Here is a 24,733-nt window from a genome sequence, read left to right as displayed (position 1 = left end):
TTTTCCTAGATACATTTCCTAGAGTACTTTAATTCTTACCACTCAAAACATGATGCATAAAATCTTACTTTATTCATCTGAATAGGAGCAAAAGGATTTGCATTATTTTAGGCTTTTCTTTAATGCTATCAAGCACTCTACACAAGTAAGAGACTTAACAGCTTTTGATCTAAGTGAGAAATTTGCTGCTGTGTGCCTTCTAAATTTATATCTAAATCGGTGACTACATTACACACATTTGCAGCCTGACACAAGTTCACAGAACCCTGCATTTGAAGAACTTTCCCTATTCTCCTGCTTGTCAATGTTCATCATTTAATATGTCAAGAAATATTCAGTACCAGTAATGGGGCAACATGTGGCTCTCTAAGGGGCTGAATGAGCAGCCCCTTTTAGTGCTGGATCAGGGCCACGGCAACTACATGCCATGGCCCCGATATGGCCTTTCTACAGCGCAAAAAAGAGCCGCAAAAAGCAGCTCTTTTTTGCACCATGGAAAGGGCACCATAGCGGCTGGCAATGCATCTTTTTGGCACTCCTTTGGCGCTGCGTCATCTGGATGTCACGTACGGATACTACACCCCCACTCCATCCTGATGCCAGCCTTTCTTGCCGAACTGTCAAGGCTGTAAATTTTATTTGACTGCAAATTCTATGATCCCTACTATTTCCTATGATGGCTTGGCCTGATGGGAGATCTAGAAGGCCCTATAATGAAATCAAGAGGGCAATGTTGTTTAATCCTAAAATCCACTGTGCTGCAAAATAACATTTGGAGGATAGGTCTGGTAAAGAGTTATGGTAATGCAGTATCCCAAAACAAAATTGTACCAAAATTGAAAGAGCACTACAAAAGTCCAAGATTTATTTAAACTATAATTCAAGACATAAATACAAATATACTGGCTAAGGCTACCATTTGGCCTTCTTGCAGCTAGAAGATATTGGTCCAGCAATGCAGTTATACTGGGCTGTCACTTCTGCCCATGTAGAAATCAGCTTCCCAGTGCAAATGGCACCCCCACAGCCATTTAGTAGCCAGGGCAGGCCATGGAGTGCCTGAAGAGCATAGCCTAGTCTCACCCATCCATGTATTCTCACTACAGGAAAGAAGGGTCCATGGTCAAACCAAGGACTGAAGCAAGCAGTTCACTCATAATCAGCTTGGCATAATGCACATGGTATATAATATTCTAAATGTTATTCTGTCCCCATGGAATGTAGCCATTTAGATGACTGCACTGGAAATTTTGTGTCTTTAAGCCAAGAGGAAAAATAATAAAACCCATTTCCTTTTTATTCATTTGGGACAGTCTGTGCTCATCAGTCATATTTTTTGCTACAAAGGCTGGGTTGGAAAGGAATCTACCACTGTTTTCCAGGTCTAAGAATGCAAAGAAGGATAAGACAGAGATGATAAAAAAACACAATTGTGATAACTATTTCTAGGAATCAGTATAAACCAAGATACAGATTTTGAACCTGGCCTACCTTGCTACCTGATATTTATTTATTAAACGTATTCATAATTTTCTTTTTTACTCACTAGAATCCCTAAACCAATGTACAATAACCACAGTATAAAAGCAAAACAGAAGCACACATTTTTAAAAAAGAGACTAAACCAACGACATGATAGGATAATAATTTAGACAGCCTCTTGGAGGCTAAGTAAACATGACATCCTGACGCTCCTGCAGGAGGTAGTTCTACAACTGATGTTTGTTATTTGTTGACTTCCACTTATGGCAATCCTATGAAAGACAGATCTCCAAGAGCTCTAGTCCTAAACTGCCTTGCTCAGGTCTTGCCATCTCAGGGCCATGGGTTACCTGATTGAGCCAATACACCTCTTTTCCTCCTGATTTCTGCTTTACCAAGCATTACTGTATTTTTCAATGAGTCACGTCTTATGATATGTACGAAGTACAATGGCTTCTGGTCAGTCATCTTCACATGTTGTGAAAGTACAGTTGAGGGGCGACTATAGAAAAAGCCTTATCCTATGTACCCTGGTTGGACACAAATCAAACCCTTTGGGAGCATATCAAATTCCAATTCAGTAATTTTTAAGTCAATAATTTATAATGCTAGAGATACATTTATAGCAACCCAGACTCATTTTCTATCTCCATTGTATTCTGTGTGGTTCTTAATCCAAACATACTTTTCACAGTGCCAGGCTGCATCAGAATAAGATGGTAACATGGACTGTAACACTGAGACTGCAGGTGGGGAACTCACATGGGATATATTTAAGATTTTTTAAAAATTATTCCGCCACATTATAAAAAAAAATCTCCTGCAAGTTGAAAACTTGCACAGCAAGAACCAGAGTGCTAGAGAACCTCTCTACCAACTCATACTTTTTTAAAAAAAGTTTTGGGGCTTCTAACTGGATTATTTAAAAAAATAATAACTTTATCTACAGCATGAAGTAGTACAATCCATTTCCCTTAAAGAGAGCTAACAAGCCTAATTCTGACAGAGTATCAAAGAATAGACCAAGAAGAGTTAGCTCAGGTGGCCACTCCAGACCTTCTTATAAGAATAATTATTAAATGGCTGAACATTCCAATAGGTCATTGTGGATCATGGTAGTTTTCCAGGTAATGGGTATAGCAGAGTTATGCCAGAGTTATCAAATGGCATATTTTAAGTGCTGAACAATTGCCAGCATTTTTTAAAAAATTTATTACATTGATCACCCAATCAATGTGAGTCACATAACCCAAGATTCCTCCACACACACCACACCCCATCACAGTAGCTGTTAAAGTAGTTTGCAAGAAGGATTGAAACAGAAAAGTCATGCAAATATACAATCTCAGAGGCTACCAAACCAATCTGAAATTGAAACATTTCCTCCCTCCCCAGAATATCTTTAAATTAAAATATTAAATCCCACCTTAAAAGACCCAACCTTCAATATGCCTACAGGACATGTTTGGCCTATTCTAACCCCACAATTATTTGTTTACACTTCAAATTTCCATGTGCATTTAGAATCAAGTTACATTAAAGCATTTACAGTTGCCAGACTTACAAAAAATTCCAGTGCTTAACAGACGATCCTATTATTGCAAAAGGTAGAATATCCAGGGGTGAACAAGGAGCATACAGATGGGCTATTCCAAGATCTGAATCCTATCTGGGCAGCATAATATGCAGCATGGTTACTAGGCTTTCTGCCCATCTAAGCATATTTCTTAGGAATTAATTCTCACTGAACGCTATAAAATTTACTTTCTTGTAAGCATGTTTAGAATTACAAGCCATTGGCAGTGATCCTACGTTTACATACTTAATTGTATTTTCCACTGTCCTCTGCAGGACCTTTTTTCAAAGACGTACATTTATAATTCTGTTCTTATCCATAAATGGTATTATTTATAACAGTCAATCATACATGCAAATAATTTAATAGGCTCATCTGTTGTCTCCAAGGATTATTTTGCACCAACACACACACACACACACACACACACACACAAAATATCCTCTATTAAACTAAAACTAGGTGTCATCATGCCCATAAATGTTTTAAATACACCTGTGCTGCGTACAGGTAAAGACAGAAAAGTAAGACTCACCTCGCACATCAGGAGAAAATCGAGCTGAATGGCGAGACACGAACAGTTTAAGTTCTTGATCCAAGTTGCATTCTACTAGGTTTGTGTCCCATGATCGGATTCCTAAAAAACAAGACAAGACACAAGATGTAGCTATATATTTTCTTTCTTTTTCAGATCCCATTTTCAGATCCTACTCTTAAAAAGCAATGTTGAATTTTTTAAAAAATAAAATTTTATCTATCCTGATTTTCTGTCTCACAGTCTTTCAGTAATAATATGAACATTCTCACATTTTTCTAAGTATGGTAGTTATTAATAGAACTTAGCATCAATGTTTACCAGCACATCTTTAAAACTGTTTCGCTATGTCTGTTATTATGTAGGATACCAATTCCTGTGTACTTTCTAACCAAGTTTGCAACATAATAAGAAAACCCCCAAAGCTAATTGTTACATGCCTAAAATTCCAATGGATTCTGGACAAGGACATCTTCGGCACATTTTATGAATCATAAACAAACATAATATATGAACCTACATTTAAAAAAAAACCTGAAGTGATTGCAGATATAATACAATTGAGATACTAGTCATTCTCACTTGCTGCAGAAACCAGAGCTTGGAAAGGTTACTTTTTTGGACAGCAGCCCTAAGAATCCCTAGCCAACATTTTACCAAGCTGGGTGTGGAATAACAAGTAATTTTCCCAAGTTCTGCTGAAAACATATATTGGTTTGAGGACATCATGCCTTAAGCAATACCATAGCTACATTTCTGAACTCCGCCTCTAACCTGAACTAGAATCTCCATTTCTCCACATATAAATATGCTGGAAGATGAATATTCAAGCAGTCACCAGTCTTAAATTGTATCATAAATGGTGGCTAAAGTACTTAAGATTGATTGTGACTAACACCTCACATTGAAGTGTCTCTTTCCACACTTTAAAACACCCATCCTAATCCTTTGTTCAAAGATCTGTCAGAGGAAAATGTTTTAGGTCAGAATCCTGTTCTGCATGTCTATTATACAACCAAATGTACTTTCTCCAGAGTCATGTAAGGGTCAGCAGGAGGAAGTTGAGGAAACAGGTAAGAAGACTGCAAGTTCTGAGCCATCTGTTTCTCCAAAGCATAGCTACCAGGATGAGAGTTTCTCAGAATGAAGATGCTATTTTCATATGCCATAGGACTCTGGTTCTTCAAGCTTCCACTCTCAGAGCACCAAGAACAACACTTGAGGGAAAAAATGGCTGAGAGATACTATCTTTTTCTCCCATACTATTGATGTTTCCTTCCATCCTAACCTCTGCCACACCTGCAACCTTCTTTGTCCTGCCACTCTCATCTCCATACTGGTACACCAGTGGAGACAAGTGGAGCCTTTAGCTGGTCCTCTAATTACTAAATTGATGTAAGATGCTGGTGGAGTCCATAGGCCATCAGGCATTATGATCCATCAGCCAAACAATCAGCCTAGATCAGAGATAAGAAAAGTTCATTTTGTGGGACTGCAACTCCCAGAACTTCCCAGGCAGTCATGCAGGCTTAGAAAATCTGGGACCTGCAGTTCCAAAATGTATTTCCCTGTTCTATGGCCTAGGCTTTATAGGTCTAGACCTTAAAGGTCAGGACAAAGGGACCCTTTTGGCTCTTCAATGTTGTCAGCTGATGGAAGAGAGAGCTGTCAATTTGGTTGTGAGGCAGACAAACAGGTCCAAGAACTATGATAGAATCATAGAATTATAGAATCATACCATTAGGAGAAACCTCAAGGGTCATCCAAACCCCTGCCATGCAGGAACATATAATCAAAGCACCCCCAACAAACTCTGTTTAAAACCTTCCAAGAAGGAGGTTCCACCATACTCTGAAGGACTGTATTCCACTGTCGAACAACTCTTACTATCAGGAAGTTCTTCCTAATGTTGAGGTGGAATGTCTTTTTCTGTAGTTTGCATCCACTGCTCCGTGTCCTAGTCTCTGGAGCAAGTGAAAACAAGTTTGCTCCTTCTTCAATATGACATCCCTTCAAATATTTAAACAGAAAACACTTCTCTAGGCATTTGTAGGTCTTCCGGTATGATCCTATGGTCAAATTCTGGCAAATGGAGTTGTGCTGGAGGACACAGAGATTCCTAGGGAGGTCTTCCCTCAAGTTAAAAAAAACTGTGATTTTTCCACTTCCCACTGTGCCTCCACTTCCCACAGGTCAGTGAATGTGGAGGGCCCACTATAGTAACTTACATTTATCCCTGTTGAAATTGATTTTATTACTTTTGGTCCAGCTTTCTAATCTACTCAAGTCATTTTGAGTTTCAATCCTGTCCTCCTAATTTGGTATCATCTGCAAATTTCCTAAGCATACCCTCTATTCCTTTTTCCAAGTCATTGATAAAGATAAAGATTCTGAAATCTCCATGTAATTGGAGGATTTTAGAAGGTCACCCAGAGGTCTCTTTAATGTCAGGACATAATGTCAATCAGAAATTAAGTTGGACAGCTCCTTCAGCTATATTTGGGGGAATAGGAGCACATCTGCACTGATTCCCCTTAACCCTAGAGTATTATGTTCCAGAGCTGTCCCAAGTTGGCACAATGCAGGCCAAATGTGACCAGATTGGCCACAAAGAAACACCACATCATCCCCACTCAATGCCACTGCTGCCATGGCCTTGCCAGGCAAGCAGTTCCCTATGACAGCCTCCCTGTCACCACCACTTCTGCTGAGGTCAGAACAGTTTTGCCAGTGTAGACAAGCCCTAGGCAGCAAGTAATCCATGAAACCATTGCCTCATATCAGTGAGGAAAGCTTATTTTCCTCTGATGGACATAGTGTGTCTTTAAAAATGTCTCACCAAATTAATTTTATTGTAGTTATTAGATTGTTTTTCAATTTATTGAGCTTTTTTATCTTTCCCAATGAGTCATGATATTTCATGTTATGTCCAAAAACCAAAAACTTTAAATGTAATGCTAAAATATAGTATCAAACAATCCTGAAAATTATCTAAAATTTTGCTGTATATTAAATCGAGAGGCTCAGTCTTAAAAGAGAACAGTCTAAGTGTGAAGACAAAAGGGCTTCGCCTGCTGAAAACATCATAAAGAGGTACGCAGAGAGCCTCTCTGGGGAGGATATTTCTGAACTGTAGTGTCACCACAGAAAATGCTCTCCCTATCAGTCACCCACCTAATTTGTTTGCATTAAACAAAGGTCTACTAAAATATATAATTAAGAACAGAATGAAACTTATGCTGTGTACAGCTAAAGATCTTTTTGGAACTTGATAATTATTGGACTACCATTATCAAAATTCCACACTGAGAATGACCAGCAGTACAGCCCCTGGTTCAAGCATGAGTGGAACTAAATATGGGAACAGAACCAAATAGGTAATTATTATACTTTATAATACTTAATATTGCCTTTCAAAAATCCTAGAAATGATTATCTTATGTTTCTATTTCCACAAAAATAAATCCTAGTTAATTTGTAGCACTGGATCTTTTCAAGCCAAAGTAGCCAAAATTGTTATTATTTTTTTTAAACAAGTTTACTATTTGTTTAGGAAAGGCTTTCTTGCAATTCAGAACTTTACAAGACACAAATACTAAACATTAAACAGATATAATTACTATGGACAGTTTAAGGGTTGAGCTTTCTAAAAACTAAAAATCCCTGCAAGCAATTGTTCTACATGACAGGATAAATGCAGATGTTTTGCAAACAAATCCAAACTAGTTGCCATGTCATATTTCAAAAGGTCACCTGCCTCTTTGCAGACAGCAAAATTTTAAACAAAACTGAAGCATCTATGCAGGTAAAAGAAAGTTCAAGGCTATAACCCAATAGCCATTACTGGAGAGTTAGCCTTCCTTTTGAGAAGATGTGCACTGTAGTTGTCCAAACTGTTCCAGTTAATGTAAAAGAGAAGGCAGAGCCAAAGGATAATAAAAGAAAATTGCTCGAACATGTACATATGTTGCATTTAATTTCTGTACTTATATGAAAGCAGGAAGGGATTGGCTAAAGGGAGAAGAACCACAGCTACAACAGCACACTTCCCATACAGCTGGTTTTCCCATACAGTTGGCACATTTTAAGGCTGAGATTTTATTGCAGTTTGGTTTTCCTAAAAGCACCATGTGGTTAATAAGTAGATACCTAGAAAATCATACTGACCAGTTAAAAGTTCAAGCCTTGACTAGTCTAAACTCAGTTTGTGAGCAACAGCAATTACATTTCATTATGGGGGGAAATCCAGTTGTGTCACTTTTAACAATGTTATTCCTGGATCTGTGGCTATTTTAATCTGCAGTTCTAAGTGCCCACTAAAATAAGCCCATTAAATCAGTAGAAGCACAGTAAATCAACACTAACATGAGTTCTATTGAATCAATGAGTGTAACCAAACTAGGGGACTAACAACTGCATTTATCCCAGGAATTTATCCCAGTGGTGGTTTTGTACCACCATTATCACTGATATTTGCTTGCTTCTGTTGCAGAACATGAAGCTGGCAAAAAGAGGACTGCTGTAGGCAGTGTTTCTTAAAATCCCTTATTGCAAAGTTTTAATCAAGAGATGAAAAATCATACAAGTCCCACAAATCCTGTTGCACTGAAGCTCCCAGCAGTCTTAGCAGAATCAATAGTGCCATCCCTGTTTTATTTCTGTCAAATTTGTAAGACAAATGAGATGAGCTGGACAAGAAAAAAAAATGTGTATTTTATCACTTGTTTTCAAAATCTCTCTATTAAAGTTAAATAATAGATTATACTAACTACTGAATTGATGTATTTAATATCTCTTTATTTACCTATTGAGAGCCTTTGTGGTTGAAGAGTAGGCTATAAATATTCTAAATAAGTAAAGGAGAGCCAGCAAGGCATAGTGGCTTGAATATTAGATTATGGCTCTGGAGACCAGGGTTCGATCCCCAGCTCAGCCATGAAACCCACTGGGTGACCTTGGGCAAGTCACATGCTTTCAGCCTCAAGGAAAGGCAATGGAAATCCTACTCTGAATAAATCTTGCCAAGAAAATCCAAGGGATAGGTTCATTTTAGGGTCATCATAAGTTGGAAATGACTTGAAGGCACACAACAACAGGATTAAGCAATGTTCATGACACACTGATTATGACAAATACATAGTATAACCATAATGTATGCTACATTTCATGGGAAGGAATTGGTAAAGCCACCTGTGTGTATTCCTTGACTGAGAAACCCCTATGAAACCCCTATGGGGTTACCATAAATTGACAAGCAACTTGAAGGTATATGTCTATACACATATTTATAGATTGTTTTTAGATCATAAAGAAGCATTATTGAAAGCTATTAACTGAGGAATTCTACTAATTATTTGTGACACATAATAGGAGCATGGTAAATGTGATATACAGTGATTCTTTTTTGGACCAAACTGTGAATATATATTATGATTTTTTTAAAAAATAAGTTTCAATAAATGGTTTCAATGTGTAGCAGTGACCTGATCTTGTGATATGGGGTGGAATCATTTCTATATTAAAACTGTAATGTTTTGCTGTATAAAATTCCCCATTTTTAAAATATGCTGTTTCATAAAATTAACCAACACAAGTACAGTGGAGCCTTATCTTACATGGGGTATCGGTTCCCCCGTGTAAGCCAAAAAGCGCATAAGCTCAAGCCCCATTCAATATAATGGTGCTCAGGCGTGGCGGCATGGGGGCATGCACGTGCCATGGGTGTGCATGCCATTCACTGTATTGTTGCACAGCTTCAGCATAAGCTGAAAGCCGCATACAGTGCTGTATGTTGTTGTTGTATGCCTTCAAGTCATTTACAACTTATGGCAACCCTAAAGTGAATATAGCTTGGAATTTATTTATTTATTTATTTATTTATTTATTTATTTTGGAGGCCTATTAACTTTTTGATATTCTCTTAGGAAGAACATGCACATGACCAACAGTGATTAATGTGCTAGACTAGTACTTGAGAAATCCAGGTGTACGTCCCCACTAGGGCATGCAACTCATTGGTGGTGACCTTGGGCCAGTCTCTGTTTCTTAACTAGCCTATCCTACATGGCTGTTGTGACAATAAAGTAGGAAGGGTATTCTAAATCAAACAAGAGATGTTGTCACCAGAATCAGCAGATGTCGTTTTCCTCTCCCCACTGCAGACTCATGTGTATCCTCCCTGGCCAACTTGCTCTGGAGTGCTGAAAGAGCCCTCAGAGCTCAGTTTTTATATAACTAGAGATGGAAACTTTGTTGTAACTAGGGCTAAAGACAACTGTTGCACTGGGACTCCAGCACCCAGTGTATTGGATTTAGGCCAAGGTACACCATAGTGGACGGTGGCTCCCACACCAGGAATCTGTTTTGGATTTTAATCCAAATCTTAAAGGAGCTATCCAAAGTGCCAAAGCTTTTTGAGTGGGTGGCAGAGTTCATATCTTTCCCTCTTTCATCATTTGGACTAAAAGCCTGAGTGCATTCATTGCCCCATGGAAGGCAACAGCTGCACTGTGTGTGTGTCACTCATGTATGCTTTTTAAGAAAAGATGGGATACAGATAAAAGTATTTTCCAAGTAAAAGCTCTCAATGTACTTGACTAACCATATTACATTAGTCTTTATTGATTTTCCCTTAAGATGTGTGTGCTGCAATCCCAATTGTGTCCACATACTTCTGAGTAGACACTAATTGAATTGCAATATACACAAATTAAGGGAAAAACTGAGTTTAGTGGGACTTAAGTTCAGATAATAACCTATGCGTGTGTTATATGCCTCTGAGTTCCTTGTTGACTTCTGGCAACCTCTTGAATTTCATAAAGTTTTCTTAAGTAAGGAATACTCAGAGATAGTTTTGACAGTTCCTTCCTCTGAAACGTAGCCTGTAATACCTAGCACCTAGTTGGTGATCTCCTATCCAGGTACTAACCAGGGCTAAAACTGCTTAGCCTCCAGAATCAAATGGGATCTGGTGCCCTTAGGTTACTAAATGAGTTTGTATGGACCTCCCGCCCATCTCTTCGTGGTAACCTCTGAGATTCAGTAACAGCCAAATGAGTCAGAGTTCAAAAGGGAAGGAGGGGGAGCTGAGTCATTCTTCAGTATTCATTATTTGACTCATGACATCATTAATGGTCCTCAGCCAAATTCTTAAGCTGTCTCCAATGAAACAGTATTTTCTGTGAGTTGCCATATTACAATATGAAAGTTCTGTCTGTGATTAGGAACATGGAAAGTTGTCTTATACCTGATCCAAATATTTTCTACATCTAGCCCAGTACTGTTTGCTTTGATCTTTCCCATCATCTGATCCCAAACCTTTTATAACTGGGTATCCCAGGGACTGAACATAGAACATTCTGCATACAAAGCAGATACTCTTCCACTGAGCAACACTCCATTCTCTAAATTAGATGGCCCCACCATCTCCTTCAAAAAAATGTAAACAAGGAGGGGAAAAACATAGCAAATTGCCCTTGAGAATTTATTGGGGATTTTTTAAAAAATTGTGGGTGAGGGGCATGGCAGGGTGTGTAGTCCTACAAGGCCCTATAGGTAGCCATTGCAACCTCCAAACTCCTGACAGCTATTCAAATATGTCTGTTCAAAGGTGTAAAACCACTTCAAGGAACCTAACTCAGAACTTCAAGCACCAAAAACAATTTTCATACCTTGAAGATCAATGAGTCTAAGCTTGTTGATAATTCTGTGGCAACTAGTTCCACATATGTTAAATTGCCAGACAATGCTCCAGCAGAGTTACTGAACCTATGGCTCTCTAGATGTCACTGTTTTCATTTGAAATCATTTATTAGCATGAACAATAGTGAGGGATGGCAGGAGTAAAGTGTTCATCAGCAGTTAAGAGAACCACAGCTCCCTGTCCCTCTGCTAAAGCCATTGACAAACATGCAAGTGTTGATCATCAAGCTCAATACAAGGTCTTCATGTGATTGCACTAAAGCTGTCACAAGACATTTACCCTAGAGCAGTTTGGTACTCTCCAAATGCTTTGTACTGCTACTCCTACCAGCCTCAGCTAGCATGGTTAATGGCCAATGATCCTGGGAATTGTAGCCCAAAATATCACCAGGTTTCTGATAGCATTCTACCTTTAGAGTCAAAATGAATAAGAATGAATTATTTAACATCTATTGCTCTATCCAATATCAGAAATCATCAAAAAGACACTGTTCTGAGCTGCTGCTGTAGCTGTTGTCTTCAAGTCATTTCTGATTCTAAGGTAAACCTGACATGGGGTTTTCTTGTTAGGTTTCTTCAGAGGAGGGTTGCCATTGCCATCCTCTGAGGCTGAGAGAGTCTGACTTTGCCCAAGATTACCCAGTGGGGTTCCAAGAGGGTCCCATGGCTGAGTGGGGATTTGAACTCTTGCCTCCAGTCATAATCCAATGCTCACAGCATGACACCACACTGGCTCTGAGCCAGTACGACTCTCTAATTTAAGATGCACAAGTCTGGTGCCTCTTTTCAATGTCACCTTCATTTACTAATACCTTTAAACTATAATTCAAATAGTATATTAAAAGTATGTCCAATGCAACATAATGGTGGCATAGTCTTCAAAGTTCATGTCTTCCAGCATTAAAAAGGAATTCTTGCATACAGAAATTATTGTAGGTGGGTTTTTTAAAATCTTATAATGCTCTACTTTTGTTCTTTTATCACTGATTTATGATCATAAAGTTGACTAGCTATCTCCCAGTTATTAGAAACTTTTCAGATTATATTATACAGGTAATGTTGTAGAGATAACATATTCACAATCAATCGTGTGTATAGTGAAATTAAGGTGTGTGAGTGTACATATGCACACATCTTCTTTCAGAGCCACTTTTGCACTTATGAGTGCTGGGGAAAAAACTATTGGAAGATGGGTTATCAGGTTACAAAGCACTTAGCAGCATGGATGCTTATTTTTAACACAAGAATGTATTAAACAAATAAATAAAACTTTAGCCATGTATCTTTCTTAGTTGTGCATCATGCAATTCTCTTGGATCAAACAGGATACTTTACAAGTAAGATAAAAGTCAGAACTAAGGCTTTGACATAAAATATTTCAATGTAGCAATCTAATGTTAGTCTTGAATATATAGACTCGTGATTCAGCACTTCTGATCCTCCACTCTTGCAAAATAAAAACCCACACACAACCGAAAATTCACTAATGGCAGCAGGTCAGAATGCAGACAATACATTGCTATTAATGTGAGTGATAAAGCAAAGTCCAACTGACAGAGGATTGTCTGATTTTTTCTGTGTGAAGAAAGAGATCTGACAATGGATTCTTCATTAGCAACCTGGGCACAGCCACAGATCTTTAGTTTTGTAGAGATCCATGGGTTTCATGCAGTGAAATAAACTGCTTAGTAGAAATTCTGAAATCATGCAGGATAATGCTGCAGTCTCAAGGCCTCTCTAGACAGTATCTAAAATATAGAATAAATCTTCATCATCCAGACCGACTAGTATAACCCTTTAATAAGGCACCACTACACAACAATGTCTTCTCAGATTTCTCTGCAGTGATTCATATGAATCGAGCAACGTCAAGGGTGCTGCCCAAGCAGCAAAAGCACAGACTCCAAAACCTGTAATCCTGAAGGCCTTATGGTGAATGCATCATCAAAGGGACAAGATACTGTTTCCAACTTGTCACATATTTTTTTCCAAAATAAAAGAAATTTGATCAAGCTCATATACAGATCATAGAAAGAAATCCACAGACTTCAGTCAAGGTTCAACATCAAACCAAGTATGCATCCAGTGCAAAATTTAAATCCAAGGTTTTTTTTAAAAGAAGCTACTGTGTAGCCAAAAGAAAAGTATAGCAACTTTATATATCTTATTGAGTAAAAAACCTACATCAAATGGCTTCAGAGCAGAATGCATTTCCACTTGCTATATTGAATTATTAATAACTTTAAATCAGATTCAGCTAGTTCAGACTTAACCTAAAACTTTAGATAAAACTGGAAAGAAGATTACCACAGGAATATCAAACAAAGCTCAGCCTCTGCAGGTTTTGAATTGCTATACAATGGAGTGTGGGAGCAATAAAGCATGTCAATTAAAAACAGCTACCAGTACAGATAGCCCTGTTTTCACTAGAATGCTAGATATCCTGTAAGATCAAAAAAGAAATGTCGAAAGTAACTATGAAATGAGAACCACTTGTGGGGAGAGAGGCAACAATACAAAGAGACAACTGGAGTCCTCCATCTGCTGAACCACACCTATATAGCGCAAATGCAATCATGGCATTGCCTAAAGCTTCTTTGACAATGGCAGACTCCTGAAATCTAGTATCCCTCCTTTCGAAATGGAGCCATAATCCATAAGAAGCAAAACATCTGTTTGTTCAAAAACTTAATTTTACTAAAATGTTGTCTTAAAAAAACCTGTGGATGTATATTCAGTGTATAGCATTCATCCTACGCGTATATCTGAACTGCTTTTCTCAGACTGGAGCAACAGACACACGGCATTATATCCACTACCTAAAAGAAATCCATTTGTTTTCACCAATATTCCCATTTGCTGTGAGTTCTGGAATACAAAAACAACTTGACTCAGTGGTCCCCAACAGCAGTTGCCTGTAGTTGGGCAGTGCCAAGGTTCGGAGAGAGAAAGTGCATAATATATATTTTTAATAATCAGGGCTTTTTTTTCTTTCCCATTTTTGCTCCTTCCCCTGCAAAATCCCCCTGGGAGTGTCTTTTTGTGCTTCTTGAAACCCCCAACACACAAACCCCTCACCACTTCTGACTCAAAGTTAGAAACAAAGGAAATGGCTGCATCCTTTTTTTAAATCAGAAGCCGCCCCTTCTCCTAGGCAAGAATTCTCCAGCTCCTTTAACCTTCCATTTTCAGAGAGGCAGAGACCAAAGGGATGGGCAATGGAGATGTGCATCTAATGTGCTTTTTCTCTTCCTTTTCTCCTTGACTGTGTGAACGCCCTTTGTCCGCTATGGGCTGCCATAGGGACCGCAGTGCGGACTGCACCACGCCCACCAGCCGGGATCTAGTCTGGGCAGACTCCTCAGCAGCAGCAGCAGCAGCACCAACATGAGGGAAGAAAAAGAGAAACATGGGAAGGAGGCATGGCAAAAGAAAGAAAGAAAGAAAGAAAGAAAGAAAGAAAGACCTCTGCTCCAAGTTGGGGGGGTTTGAGTGTGTGTCCTTATGGCCATAAAGAGTGGTGATCCACAGGAGGACCAAAGGGAGCCAACTCACAAGCAACTGCGTAACAGGATGCTGTCTTCTCCACCCCCATCTTGCTGCATCCCCACTGCAGAAATAACCTGCTTTGACACCGCTTTAACTGCCCTGGCTCAATGCTAGGGAATTCTGGGGGTGGTAGTTTGTTGTTGGCCCCTCTGCGGTGACCCTTAAGCGGTGTCAAACCAGATTATTCCTGCAGTGTAGATGCAGCCAACTGCAGATCTTTCTGCCAAGGCCCAGGCCCCAGCCTGCCTCTTTCCCCTCCCCTCCTGGCTGCTGCAGAAGCTCCAAAGCCAGCTCCAGACCTTGCATCCAGAAAGAGAGATTCACACGATCTTTTGGACAACTCCCTCCAAAGCTCCACATCCCAACGCCTCAAGCTGGTTTCTGAGGTTTCTCCTTCATCTGCTACAAGGAAAGGAGAGCCTCTTTGGAAAACTTAAGAGCCCAACATTGAATAAGAGAAAGGCACTTTGCTCAGCATCATTTGGAGAGGATGCTGAGGATGGCTTTTGGTTTGCTTGTTTCAAGGCAGGTGCGGTCTGGGGTTGCTCTCTCTCTCTCTCTCTCTCTCTCTCTCCCCCAGCCATTCATTACATGAGATCATTCATTGCAAAGGGGGCCCTTTCTCCCCCTCCCTCCCCACTGCAGCCTGGCAGAGACAAGGGAGGAATAAGGCAACACTCCCTTCCCTGGACACAAGGCAACTCCCAAGCAAGGAAGGGAAAGGGGGAATCTCGCCCTGAAAAAAGATGCAGAGGAGAGGCTAAGGGACCAGAGCAGGGAGGGAGACAGACAGACAGACAGACAGGAGGAGGCAGACTGTAGGCAAATTCTACAGATAGACAGACAGACAGACTTATAGGGGGTGAGACTGCATAAAACTCCATAGACAGATGATAGATTGATAGATTTATAGGAGGGTGGGACTTTGGAAAGCTGTATAGATAGATAGATAAGACTGGGGTCAACTCTACGGATAGGTGGGTAGATATTTATAGGGGTTGAGACTGTGGGCAACCCTATAGGCATCTAGATAGATTGATTGATTGATTTATGGGGGTGAGACTGCAGACAACCCGATAGATAGATGGATGGATGGATGGATGGATGGATAGATAGATATAGATAGATGGGGGGGGGGTGTCTGAGACTGCTGCCCTTCCAGACAGGCCCCCCCCCCTGCTGCCTTGCAAGCCCTACCGAGAGCCCTTCCCTACAGAGCGCTCAGGAGGAGGAGGAAGGGGGGAGAAGGGAGGGGTTGCATCCCATTCCCCCCCGTTTTTCGGATCCGGAGGAGGTAGAAAGAAGTGTTCCGCAGGAAAAGCTGGTAGAAGGAGAAGGCAAGGTTAGGCGCAGGGGAGTCTCTGCAGAGGAGCATCCGCACTGCAGAAGCAACCCGGTTTCATACCCCTTTGGCGAGGGGATTCTGGGCGTGGGAGTTGGTTGTGGCCCCAGAGGACTACGAAAGCGGGTTGCGCTCACCTGTCTGGATGCTGGCGATGGCCCTGCGGAGGTGCTCCTCGGTGACCAGCTCCCCGATGACCACCAGGAGGTAGAACTTGCTGTCCAGGAAGCGGTGGGAGAGGCTGGGCGAAGGGGGCACGGCGCCCGGCGGGAGGCTGCAGGAGGGCTCCGACTCCGGCTCCAGCACCACCGCCGCCATCCTCCTCTGGGCAAGGCTAGGGCTGGAGGGGCTTAGGTCCACCGAGCAGAGAAGGAGGAAAGGCCCAAGGGAAGGGCTCCAGGCAGGCGGTCCAGGCAAGGAGTGAGGCAGGGAGGGCAGGAGCAGGCGCTTTTATCCTGGGCTGGGAGCAGGAAAGAGAAAGAGGAGGAGGAGGAGGGAGGGGAGGGGGCCCAGACACAGCCCCAGCCACGCTGCCTAGCCTGGCTCTTGCTGCTGCTGCTGCTGCTGCTGCTGCTTTGCCAGCAGCCTCCCCCTCCTCCTCCTCCTCCTCCTGCTTCTGCTCCCGACCAGGCAGCTGATGTCATCTGCAGCAAATCATTCCCCTCCGGAAGCAGAGAGGAGGAGGAGGAGGAGGAGGAGGAAGGCCAGCAGCACACAATGCCCCCCAACATGAAGGCCAGGAAGGGACCTTGGGGGCCCACTCTCAGCCCCCAGGAGGACCCTGGCCCAAGGGAAGGGCCAGCCACTCCTCCGGCCTCAGCCCAGGCTCCAAAGGCAGGGCATTGGGGGAACTCCTCTTGGATAGAAAGGGGGGGACATGTAGGACATGGCCAGAGAAAAGCTCCAAACACTCATAGATCAATAGCAGTTCATGCTCCAAATGGGGGACATTTTGAAGCTCCTTCTGGACAGAAAGGGGACATGAAGGACATGACCAAAAAACCAAACTCAAAACACTTAGTACCAATTCCTTCTTCTTTAAAACAAGTAAAAGCTCCACACACTCAAGTCTCAGTCATTGCTTCATGCTCCAAATGGAGGGCATTTTGAGGCTCCTCCTGGACAGAACGGGGGACATGCGGGGCATGACCAATAAATTAAATAATAATTAATAAATAAAATAAAAATTTTATTTATATTGCCCCACCTCTCCCTACAGATCAAGGCAGGGTCACAACCCAATAAAAGCATACAGATACAATCAGTAAAATACAGTAATTTCCAATAAATACATCATGTCAGCAATAGTGACATCACTTAAAAATAACTTATCGTTATACAGAGTCATGATCGAGGGTTAATGGGTGACTATCCTAAACAGGTTCAGATGGATAGGCCCACCAGAAGAGCTCCGTCTTGACTACCTTCTTAAAAGTGACTAAGGTGGTAATGAGACGGATCTCTTCCAGCAGACCATTCCACAGTTTAGGGGCAGCGGCAGTGAAGGTTCTTTGGGAAGTTTTAACCAATCTAGATGTTTGCATTTCCAATAAATTCTTCCCAAATGTTCTGAGAGTGCGGGGCGGACTATGTAGGGAGAGGCATTCCCACAAGTAACTCAGGCCTATGCCATGTAGGGCTTTAAAGGTAATAACCAACACTTTGTACTGTGCCCAGAAGCTAATTGGTAGCCAGTGAAGTTATTTTAATACAGGTGTTATATGGTCAAATCTGGAAGTACCAGTCACCAGTCTAGCTGCCATATTTTGAACCAGTTGAAGCTTCCGAACTTGGCAGAAGGGTAGCCCTATGTAGAACGCTTTACAGAAATCAAGATGAGAGGTGTACCACAGCTTCAAGGTCCCTTTGGTCCAGGCAAGGGTGCAGCTGGTGTATCAACCAAAGTTGATAGCAAGCACTCCTGGCCGTCGCATCAACTTGAGATGACAACTGTACAGTTGTCCTTCCATATTCGCTAGGGTTAGGGGAACAAGGCCCCCATGAATATGGAAAAACCGCAAATAACAAAAACACTGTTTTTACCTAAGAGGACACCTCTCTAGGAATCTCTAGGTCCTCCAGTGCAACTCTGTGGTCAATGTCCAACATACACTGACCATAGAATGGCACTGGAGTAGCTACAAATGGTCTTTCAGTGCAACTTTTAGTTAAAGTTAACCACAGAGTTGCACTGGAGGACCTAGACAGTCCTAGAGAGAACATATTAATGAAATCCGCAAATAATCAAATCCGCAAATATCAAAGCTGCAAGTATGGAGGGATGACTGTAATGACAAGTCCAGGAGTGCTCAAAATGGAGGAGATTTTGAGGCTCCTCTTGGACAGGAAGGGGGATGCATAGGACATAATCAAATAAAAGTTCCAAACACTCCTGTCTCGGTATCAGTTCTATGCTCCAATTGGAGGACATTTTGAGGCTCCTTTTAGACAGAAGGGGGACATGGAGGACGTGACCAGTTAAAAGCTCCAAACACTCATGTCTCAGTATCAATTCATGCTTCAAATGGAGGGCATTTGGGAACTCCTCCTGGACAGAAGGGGGACATGTAGGGCATGACCAAATAAAAGCTCAAAACACTCATATCTCAGTATCTATTCATGCTTCTTCATCCTGCTCCAAATGGAGGATATTTTGACATTATTCCTGGACAGAAGGTTGAAATGTTGGGTATGTTTTGAAAAAGGAGGCCGTCTGGTCCTTCTGCAACACATCCCTTCTTTAGCCCACTTAGGCCCCATTCACACTACAAAATAACACAGTTTGGAAATCAGGTAATTTCCCTGGAGTTCAGACTTGAACAGATTCTACTCAATGCAGTTTGCAGGGGGGGGGGAAGACCATTTAAAACAATACATTTGGCACCGGACCCCTTAGCAGTTCTTTTTTTAAGAACTGCAGCGATCTGCACCTCCTATAATGTGAGTATGCTATCAGATCAATTCAGATTGTGCAGCCACTGTTCAGGGACCTAGCCAGGATTTTGGGGAGGGGGGGGGCTTGGGCGTGGCACAGCGGTGGTACACGCACACTATGGGTGCACACGCCATTCATTGTATTCCAGCACAGCTGGAGTAAATTAATGGAAGGGGGGTCCGAACCCTCCAGACCCCCCCCCCCCCCGGCTACGTCACTGCACTGTTCAGGAAATGGAGATGCCTCCATTTTGATCTGGAACAGTGGCAAATGGGAACTTCAGACTGGATTTAAATGCCACGGAGAGATTTGCTGCCTTAAAACATAGTGGGAATGGTGAATTGATTTTGAATCAACTCTCTTCCATGCTAGCATTCTCTGAAGATGCCAGCCACAGATGCAAGCGAAACGTCAGAAATAAACTCTTCTAGAACATGGCCACATAGCCCCCAAAAATCCACAAAAAGCTATGGATGCCGGCCATGAAAGCCTTTGACTTCACACTGATTTTGAATCAGTTCACAAACCAAAATTTCTATGCAAATAAAGTAAGTGTGCCTGCCCCCCTGATTTCATGTCTATTTCTTTGACTTTGCATCAAATCCTACTGTGCCCAAGGAAGCTAGTTTTCCAGAGAAGAATTGTTACAGTATGGACCCGGCATATTGTCTAGTTCAACATTTTTACTTGACCTCACATAATCACCTACTGTACATAGGGTTACAGTTTGGGCCTGGCATGCTGTGTGGGTCTGACATGTTTTACACATGTGCACACACAAGAAGCAATCACCCAGCGGAAGCACTAGCTCAATTCCTTCAGTGGAGGCTGAAGAGTAAAATTGGGGAGACTTCCTTCTCTGTATAAAACCAGCCCTATTTTCTTGCATTTGATACTTTTGTCAGATATAAAAGGTAGGCTTTGAATGTATACAACCAGTTTATTGCATGGTTTGGTGGAAGTGGGTGGAGAGGCTTTGTTTCCCTCATAATAACAGAACATCCAAAGAAACTGGTTTGGTCAGAGATTCAGGGCAGACAAAAAAGCAGGCCCTTCTTCACACAGCAAACAGTTAAACTGTGGAATGGTTTGCTTGACAAGCTGCTTGCATCGGGACTGGGGGCCATGGCAATAACAATATTCTTAACCTCAACTTCAGAAAGCAACATGGGATATTTGAACCATTGGGTCTAACAAGGTTCCATCTTGTCTGGCAGGTTTACTATGTTGGTTAATATCCATGTTGCTGATGGGCCAGGATGCCTGGTGATTTGAAAGGAGGTGTCATCAGGATGCTGGTGATTTCCAGGTCTTTTGTTTGTTTGTTTGTTTGTTTGTTTTAATCATCTGAATCAAGTTAAACCACACAGGTTATTTGCTATGGTGACATGGTAAACACAGAGGTGCAGGTGCTATCATGGCAGTCCTCATATAGCCATGCCCTCAAAAAGAATGCCAAAATGCAGACAGGTATATGTCAGCAATTCAGTTCTAGCGGTGTTCAACCTTCATGAGGTACAGGCCTTATGATGGGCCTTAATTGCCCTCTCATGATAAGGTCCACCTTATCATGTATTATAACAGGGGTAGGCAACCCTTTTGAGCCGGGGGCCGGGTTGCTGTCCCTCAGACAACTGGGGGGCCGAAGCCAAAAAATAAATAATTAAATAATTTTTAAAAAATTAAATAAATAAATAAACCGGGACAAATGTAGGACAAAATTTTCAAATGGAGGGCATTTTTTTCAATAAAAAATGGAGGACACGCGAAAAAATTTGCTGATTTGTTAAAAAATGTTAAGATAAATGCATGTGTCTGAGGCTTCTATAGACAAAGGCCCCGGTGGCAATCGGTGGCAGGACTGGGCTGGGGCCGGTCCCAAGGTCTCGCCGGGCCGCATCCGGCCCACGGGCCGCAGGTTGCCTACCCCTGTATTATAACAAGGATAGCTTACAACATTACATTGTTGCTAGGAAAAACAATTTCCCAGGCAAGTTACTGTGATGATTTCAACTAAGCAGCATCAGAACAAGAAATCGTGAGAGTAATGGGGTGGGTAGGGAGTTCAGATGGCATCATAAAAGATTAAATAGAACTTTGACTTTGTGATCTCTGACAGGTTCACAGCCTAGCATTGATACTTCATCTGACTCACTAGAGGCCCAAGCCTGAGGAACTCAAAGCAACATTTACCACAATTAATTGGTGTTAGCTGTAACTTTTCCTGGGTAGGGACAAACTTGCTGCATTGGCTCATTTTCTAGTCACCAACAGGAAGACGCTGGAACTGAATCTTTGATTAAACCATTGTGTTATTGATTTACTAGAACTTTCTAGGGATTTCATTTAACTTTCTAGACCCTCCAATTAACACTAAAGTACAAAATATGCATTAATAATTTGTATCCTTAAGATTCATTAGGGAGGATTGCCTCTCCTTTGTCACATCCAGTAGAAAAGGAATAATAATAATAATAATAATAATAATAATAATAATAATAATAAAATTTTATTTATGTTTCCCCGCCTCTCCCAATGGATTGAAGCGGGGTTACAGGCTACTAAAATCGATACATACACAATCTAAAAATATTACATCAAAACATCAACAATCAGACATCCAGGGGCAAGGCCGAATATCGTTGTCAGACAGGCATATTGGTCATCACTTCTTGGGGGGGACTTGATGAAAGAGCGTGGTTTTAAGTCTCTTTTTAAATGTTTCCAAGGAGGTCGTGAGACGGAGCTCTTCAAAAAGACTATTACACATTCTCGGGGCCGTTACTGTAAAGGCCTTTTGTGATGTGGAGACATATTTGGAAGATGGTGTTTCCAGTAGATTCTTCCCGGATGTTCTGAGTGTGCAGGGCGGATCATATGGGGAGATGCGGTCCCTCAAGTAACTCGGGCCCAAGCCATGTAGGGCTTTATAGGTAATAACCAACACCTTGTATTGTGCCCGGAAGCGAATAGGCAGCCAGTGAAGATCTTTCAGCTTAGGTGTTATATGGTCAAACCTAGATGCACCGGTGACCAATCTGGCTGCCATATTTTGCACTAACTGAAGCTTCCGGACTTGGTACAAGGGTAGCCCCATGTAGAGCACATTACAGAAATCTAGGCGAGAGGTTACCAGAGCATGTACCACTGTTTCAAGGTCCCTTTGGCCCAGGTAGGGTTACAGTTGGCCTGCTGCCTTGGGGAAAGAAATAATAGAATTTGAGGAAATGTGTTGCATGGTTCTGTTGTTAAGCAGACTAATCTATGAATTTCTTAGAGAAGACAGCAGGAAGGAAGGGGGAAGCTAGAGAGAGAGAACTTTCTGATGCCAAGTGAGGTAGCTAGGCTTGTACAGATGAACAACAGCTACGTTTGGGAACAAAGAAGAGAAAAGTGAGTCTTGAAAGGAAATAGGGAAAGAGTTAAGAGCTGACATTTTAGCAATGTTTAAATATTTAAAAAGATCTCATACTGAGAATGGAGCAAACATATTTTCTGCTGCTCCGGAGATTAGAACACAGAGAATGGATTCAAATTACAAGAAAAGCTATTCAACCTAAACATTAGGAAGAACTTCCTTGTGGTAAGAACTGTTCAACAGTGCACTGCCTCCAAGTGTGGTGGAGTCTCCTTTGGAGGTTTTTAAAGAGAGGCTGGAGGGCCATCTGTCAGTTGTGCTTTGATTATGTATTCCTGCATGGCAGGGGGCTGAACTGGATGGCCTTTATGCTCCCTTCCAAATTTATGATTCTTTGGGTTATTTGTTTCCTTACCAAGAGACCAAGACCCTCAGACAATCAGGACCGTTTCAGAATGCCCCCCAGTAGCCTGTATGGAAAGAAAATGTTTAGAGCCTTTCGAGACTTGGGATAACATATGGAGATTATCCCACTGTCTAATAATCCAACTGCTTCCCAACAGGATACAGTTGGGTTGCAAGTTGCTGGCAGGTATTATCATTTGTAATTTGCTGCTGCTGCCATCAGGCAATTGCAACCTGGCTGCATCCCGGGTCCCAGGTGCACTTCAGAGGCCATTTTTCCAAGATGGGAGCTTGTCTTTTTTGGAAAAGCTGCCTCTGAAGCATGCCTGGGACCTGGTTGCAATCACCCAGCAGCAGTGGCAGCAAATGATGAGCAGTAGTACCCACCAGCAACCCACAACCTGACTGTATTCTATTGGGGAGTAGTCGGATTATTAGTCAATGCAATAGTCTCCACTGAGTCATATTGTAACTCTATTCTTTTGAATATGTTCTGGACTGGTTGCTATTGCATATTGTGATATAATATATAATTATTCAATGGGGGGCTATCAGAAAGCCTTTTAGGCTAAAAGGCAGGTAATCCCTCTTGTTTTTGTATGAAAGCAGTGGATTCAAAGTCTCTCTGGAGGGTAGAAATGCACTCTCTTCAATAACATCCCCTGTTGTTATATTCTGGACTGACTGCTATTGCAAATTGTGTAATATAAACTATAATATTATATGGGGTTTTTACCCAAAAGATGGGGGGATTTGGGGTCCCCAAATATACAAAACCAATGCAACATCAAGAACCATACAAAGCTAATAGAAAAAAAGGTGTGAAAGGTTAGATAGTGAGAAACTGGGAGTTAGAGGAAGATATAATTATCAGTCCTGAAGAGGGGGTTCCATGGAAGATGGAGAGTGGCTCAGACAAGGAAGTTTACTGCACAGGGATAAAACATTCCCCGATGTGTTGCACATCGGGGAACATTTTATCCCCCATGCGGTAAACTTCAAGGTCTGAGTGCTGTACAGAGAGCAAAGCTCTAGCCAGTGCAAGAAAGCCTAGGTTAGTAGCAGCAAATTGACTCATTGTAGAGCTAATATTTATATCAGATTTCTAGCCTCAGGGGGTGCTTGGTGCTATCCTGCAGCATAACGAAGACCTGATTGTCTTCCAAAGGAATTAGCAATAGGTCTCCAGCATGACTAATGGCTTTAACTTTGGAGTAACAAAACATTGGTTGGATTTTGAGACAGCCCCTGGATGTATGGATGGATGGATGAGAAAGGTGAATAGAGACACAGCCTGGGAATAGAAGGAAATATGGTATTTAATTGCTTTATGATGGGACTCAGTCCCTATTGTGAATGAATATGCAGAGAGGCTGGGTGAAAGATGGGGTGAACAGCAATACCTTTATGTAGTGCTATCTAGATTCTCCACAGGTCTTCAGGTCAGTGTGCCTTTCCCATAGGAAACTTCCTAGTGTTCCAAATGTCATTGTGACTGCTTTAAAAATGCCTGACTCTGGATATCAAAATATGAAACCCCATATCGAGTGAGCGGGTGTAGGGTATGCTAGCAGGGTAAACTGCAATGAACCTCCTTTGCAAGGGATTATGATTTAGAAAGAAAAATACAAAAAAGAAAAAGAAAATGTAGAATTCACCACCTCTAATGTGCTGGTGGCTAGGACCTTCTAGAAACATTTTCCTCTGAGAGGGAGAACAGTATTTCTCTCCTTCCCAAATTAGTTTGGCACTCAGAATTCAATGCCATGTCAAGAGGCAGCATACCCAACTCCAGCCAGGTTATTTGGTCAGCTGAGGGAGGATATATGTCAAGTACTTCTCCACATCTG

General features: G+C 41.6%; 1 protein-coding gene across 1 annotated transcript in view; it reads right to left on the bottom strand.

Moving 5' to 3' along the window:
• The window catches only part of MAP1B (microtubule associated protein 1B), a 99,175-nt gene extending 82,401 nt beyond the window's left edge, over window positions 1-16,774 (bottom strand). The window contains exons 1-2 of the mRNA XM_042451329.1: window positions 16,323-16,774; window positions 3,594-3,695 (exon numbers count right to left, since the gene is read on the bottom strand). Of these exons, the coding sequence (XP_042307263.1) occupies window positions 3,594-3,695; window positions 16,323-16,503 (283 nt within the window). The 5' untranslated portion in view covers window positions 16,504-16,774. The remainder of the gene's footprint in view (window positions 1-3,593; window positions 3,696-16,322) is intronic.
• Between the last annotated feature and the right edge of the window lie 7,959 nt (window positions 16,775-24,733).

The sequence above is a fragment of the Sceloporus undulatus genome, chromosome 2 (genome assembly GCF_019175285.1).
Source record: "Sceloporus undulatus isolate JIND9_A2432 ecotype Alabama chromosome 2, SceUnd_v1.1, whole genome shotgun sequence".
NCBI lineage: Eukaryota > Metazoa > Chordata > Lepidosauria > Squamata > Phrynosomatidae > Sceloporus > Sceloporus undulatus.
This window is presented reverse-complemented; position numbering and strand designations above follow the sequence as displayed.